The following is a 5,084-nucleotide window of genomic DNA, read 5'->3' as shown; positions in this document are numbered from 1 at the left end:
CAGCCCGCCCTCCGCCCCCCCGCCGGGCCGGGCCGGGCCGCGCCTCGGCCTCCAGGTGGAGAAAGAAGGCCCCGTTATTGGCAGAACTCCAAAACGGAAGCCCGAACCGCTCCAGGACACTTTCCCCTCGCAAGGACTTTCACATACGCCGCCCACGCCGCGGCCGGGGAAATAAGTAACATGAGACCAAAAAAACCCAAAAAAGGGTGTGGGGGAGGCCAAGGGGAGGGAAAACCGCCAAACCGAACCCGGCAGATCCACGGCACCGCCGCCCCTCACCTTCTCCTTGCCCGCCGCCAGCCAGCTCTGCCCGCTGCCGCCCGCCACGGCCGCCCCGCGCCTGCGCCGCCTTAGCTTCGCCCACCAGCGGCGCCAGCAGCCAGGGCCCGCCCAGCCTGCGCTGCCGCCCTGGAGGCCCGGCCCATCGCCGTGCCCCGCCGGGCCCGGCCCACCGCCGGGCCCCGCCTCGTGGCCGGGCTCCAGCGGCTCGGGCTCGTCGGCGGGCCGCGGCTCGTGGCCGGGCTCCACCGGCTCGGGCTCGCCGCCAGGCTGCGGCGGCTCGGGCTCGCGGTCGGGCTGCGGCGGCTCGGGCTCGCCGCCGGGCTGCGGCCCATGTCCGTGCCCCGCCGGGCCCGGCAACTCTGCTTTTGCCTCCTTCTCCTCAGGAGCAGGTGCCACCTTGCAGTGCCTGCTCCCCATGTTGGAGCCCGCACCGCCCGCTGCTCGGGTGACAGCCCGCACCGCCCGCTGCTCGGGTGACAGCCCGCACTGCCCGCTGCTCGGGTGACACCTGGCTGCCCGGCGTGCCCCACCCAGAGCTCACCTGCAGCTTCCCGGAGACGTTTGTTCCCCGGCGCTGACGGCACAGTGGGCCCTGTCGCTGGGAGACTCCACTTCCCAGCGTGCCCCGCGGCGCGCCCGCGCCTGCCGCTCCCGGCCGGCCCCGCGCGCACCCGGCCGGCCCGGCGGGAGGCGGCAGCCCTGGCCGAGCGGGTCCCGCCGAGCGCGGGTCGCAGCGCGCCCGCCCCGCCGCGGCCCGGGCCCGGCCGGTAGGAGCCGGGTCCCCGTGTTACAGATTTGCTAACGGTTACAATTAACTAACCTTATTTGATTTTATAAAATCATTTTCATAGAACTGTAGAGGAATAAGAAATATATTTTAGTGGAACTAGCAGCTGCACCACACAAGCTGCTGTGGAATCCTCTGTACAGCCCTGTACCACGGCCAAGGACTGAGAGCAACCGAATGAAACAACTCGTAGCTACCTGCCAAGAAACCGTGAACTTTAATAATAGTGATATAAAGAAATGGCATGGAATGGGGACAATCAGTTACGGGTAAATGTATTTTAATATATTTTAATAAATACGCAAAGAATGTAGGTCTAGTAATCAGGTCGTGGAACCATAGTTTGAACGAAATAATTAATGACAGAGCTAGCGAAAGAAGGAGTCCGTTTCTCTAACTTTCTCTGACAAGGGGCCTGTTTATAAGTTATCTAGAGGGAGCGAGTAAAAGAAACAAGCAGAAGGACCAGATGGTCGACAAGGACATCCATTAGCTCGGACCGACAAGAACACTGCAGACTTGCAAGACCATCACATACCAGGCAAAAGGTGAAAAGTACCCCATGAGGAAGACCTACGGCCTTCCTCCCAGAGACCACTGCCCACGTCCCGCAGACCCCTGCCCACAGTTCTTGGAAGGATTTGCGCAGGCGCGAAGGACTGAGAAGCTGATTAACATACGAAGCGAGAGTCTGTTAATGATTTTGGGGAAACAGTATGTTCATGCATGAATACTTACGGCATATGCATGACTCAGTCCTAGATGAGCTGTATGATGTCGAAGCTCGGTGTGCGTTGGTCGGGAGAGGACTCACTCACGCACCCGGCCGTCCATAAAGAAGTGTCTGCTTATCTCCCTCACATCGGGGTCGGCAAGTTTTTCATTCCGAGATTTCGGTACCAGCCGCTCCCCGCCCCCGCCGCGGGCCGTGCCTGCGCTGAGGCGGCGCGGCCCGGCCCCTGACGCGGCGCCGCTCTGCTCTGCCAGGGCCTCCGGTGGCGGCCGGCGGAGCGGCGCGGCCGGCTGCAGGTCCGCGGTGAGGCCCTGCGCGGGCTGGGGGGAGCGGGCCCTGCTCCAGGGCTGCCCCGGCCGCCGTCTGTGGCACGGCCCGGCACGGCACGGCACGGCACGGCACGGCACGGCACGGCACGGCACGGCACGGCACGGCACGGCCGGGGGTGTGTTTTCTTGGGGCGGAGCTGCCGGCCTCGCCCCCCGGCGCTGCCTCGTCCTGGCAGCGCCTCTGAACACCGAAATTGTGGGGGTTACGGTCTTATTGTCACCTGACGCTGTAAATCTACAAAACGCCGTAGAATATGATGGGGGGCGGGGCAACGTTACAGAAACCCATCAGTCTTTTACCTGAGCTTCCCCCCTCCCTGCCCAGGAGACACGTTTTCCCTTTTTTCTCCTCTTTTATCCACTGACAGACACATCAGAGGATTTTCTGGTTAGTGCCCCCCAGCACCGCAGCATCTTCCCCTGGGCTGAGGTAGCGTGAAATGTCTCCTGTGCTCTACAGATGCCCCGTCCCGCGTCCTGCCGACCTAATGGAACCAGCCAAGAAGCCCTGCAGTATGAAATCGAAGAGCTGAAGCAGAAAGACCTTGCTCTAGACCAGGAAACTGCACAATTCTTGTCCGAGTACGTCCTTGGCGAGCTCAGTGTCCGCTGTGATGCCTCAGTTGGTTTTGTTTAAAAAAAAAAATACGGTCTAGGGCTTAGAGCTAAAAGCTGTCCTCTTACGCCACCGCTTTTATCATGGTGTTGTGCAACGTTGATTACAGCGTTGTTTTGATTTATGGGACCCGTTAAGGGAGAACTCTTTCCACTTTATTTGGTAAAGCAAACCCAGGTTTCACTAGGAGCTGGGATAGGAGCATTTTAACTTTACCCCAGGTGTTGCTGAGGCAAATTACCTGTGAACTGGGAATGAATGGTTTTAACCGTCGTGATGCTATGACACATCATGCTACCAGAAGGCCTTGTTCATGTGAGAATTAAAATTGAGATTGTGGCTTGTATGACCTGCCCGGTTTAGCCCCGGATGAAACGGTTTCCTTGTTTGTTCCATCCCGATCAAGTGTCTATTTCTTTCCTGTCTGAAGCGAGTGGGTTAAACGTTGGTGTTCAAGAAGCAGAGGTGTTTCCCAGGCAAGCGAAGGGCCTGGAAAGAGATGGGTGCCGCTTACAGGGTAGCGCAACTGCTTTAACTGTGGTTTCTTATGACCTACTGTGGCAGCTGCTTATTAGCAGCTCTTTTGAGATCAAGTTGCTGCTTGGTTTTTAAAGAGAGGGTATCTCTGTGGGTTATTTGTTGCAAAGGAGTGTTATTTTCTAAGGTCACGTGTAGTACAGAGAATGGAAACGGCAGAGCAACAAAGGCTGTTCCCAAAGCTTTTTTGCTTTACCACCACGCCTTTTTTTTTCACTAGCTACAGATTAGAGATACAGATATAAACTGAATTCACCACAGCCTATTCCTGTTCCTACTTGATTCTGAGAATTCGGGTGGGTTGGGGTTTTTTTGTAAGTCGATGCAGCAAAAAAAACCCCACTCAAAGTGAGGGTCTACTCATTTGTAGCTTTCGTGTTGATGACTTGCAGCAACTGTACTTGCTGCCTTCGGATTCTGCTTTGGGTAGTGCCAGGCTTGAGCGTCTCAAATCTCCTTGCTGTGCTGGGTCAGTAGGGGCAACACTCGCCGTGCGGCATTTTTGACCTTTTCTGCTTTTATTGCTACAGAGGCTACAGCCTGGAGGAATTGGAGCAGCACATTTCTCTGCTCGCTCCATGAGTACAATGATATTAAAGATGCTGGGCAGATGCTGCTGGGCAAACTGGGTAAGGAAGGGGAAAAGTGTTGATGAACAACTCAGTCAATGTTTTCATGTAGACAGAGAGAGAGAAGGTACTACGCCACGAAGGCAGAGCTTGTTTTAAAGATTCTTGAATTCTAGGGCTTTCATTGCCCAGCCACTTGTGCAGGCACAAACACTTCTGTCGTTATTTTCGCAGGATGTGTTTAGAACCGAACATGCGAAAGAATTGTCATCTACTGCTATTTTAGTCTGTGTTATGTACTGCCAAACTTTGTTCAGTCTTACCAATTTTTGTCAGTTTTGCTCTTCATATACTTTAAAAGAGTGTTGAGACAAGCAGAGAGCGCAGCTGCAAAACCTTAGGTTGGTTCCTTAGCTATGGGAGGTTCTGTGAGAGAGTTAGGGGCTACTGGGAGGAAAACACAACTTTTCTGACTGGTCTGATACTTCTGTAATGAAAATAGCCGTCTTTCTTTTCCAGCTGTTATCCGAGGGGTTACTACAAAGCAGCTCTGCCCTGAATACATACGACCTGGAGCTTAGCGACTAGTATTGAACCTGAAGATTGCCCCGTCCTGCAAAGCTGACACTTACTGGGCCGTGACGGTTTGGTGTGGTATTGGTTCAGAACGGACAGAAGGTGGCCTCAGAAGCGTGTGTGTGGAATTGCAACAGCGCGTGCATGAACAGCCTTATTTCCGAGCAGCTTTACAACGTGAAAGCTGTTGAATCTGTCAGCTGTGTCCTGCTTGTGGGAAAGGGATGTAGGACTTTGGATGATTTTGTCTCCTGTCTGATGGGACAGTATATTTTTTTTTTTCGTTTGTTGGAAAGGCCGTAATTCAGGTTGATGTGAAGACTCTTCCCGTGGAGACCTTGCTTCTCTCCAGCATCCAGGGGCTGTTTGGTTACTGAATAATAGAGGAAGCGAGGGCATGCAAACGTGCAATGTAATAGCTGCTTTGAAAGAAAAGAAAAAACCCTCGGAAGCAGCAAGGGAAGAAGGCTGAATTTGTGGTGGCTTGGGGGTTGGTTTTGTTTTATGATCACATCTGGGTGAGTCTGGGTATTCTGCATTTTTGTACTTAACTGCTCGGGTAGCTAGAGGTTCTGTATCATTTCTGTGGTGAATGGCAAAAGGTGAAGTTGTATTGAACTGTCCTGTCTGAATAAAGCAGCTGTCACATTTCTCA

General features: G+C 54.6%; 1 protein-coding gene across 1 annotated transcript; it reads left to right on the top strand.

Moving 5' to 3' along the window:
* Nucleotides 1-593: 593 nt before the first annotated feature.
* On the top strand, nucleotides 594-5,084 carry LOC119142024 (DNA repair protein SWI5 homolog). Its single transcript, XM_037374728.1, is given in 6 exon segments — nucleotides 594-1,086; nucleotides 2,525-2,713; nucleotides 3,815-3,857; nucleotides 3,859-3,913; nucleotides 4,373-4,416; nucleotides 4,418-5,084. Coding segments are annotated over 5 exon segments (288 nt in total). The 5' UTR covers nucleotides 594-1,086; nucleotides 2,525-2,591; the 3' UTR covers nucleotides 4,442-5,084.

This window comes from Falco rusticolus, unplaced genomic scaffold (genome assembly GCF_015220075.1).
Source record: "Falco rusticolus isolate bFalRus1 unplaced genomic scaffold, bFalRus1.pri scaffold_171_arrow_ctg1, whole genome shotgun sequence".
Classification (NCBI taxonomy): domain Eukaryota; kingdom Metazoa; phylum Chordata; class Aves; order Falconiformes; family Falconidae; genus Falco; species Falco rusticolus.
This window is presented reverse-complemented; position numbering and strand designations above follow the sequence as displayed.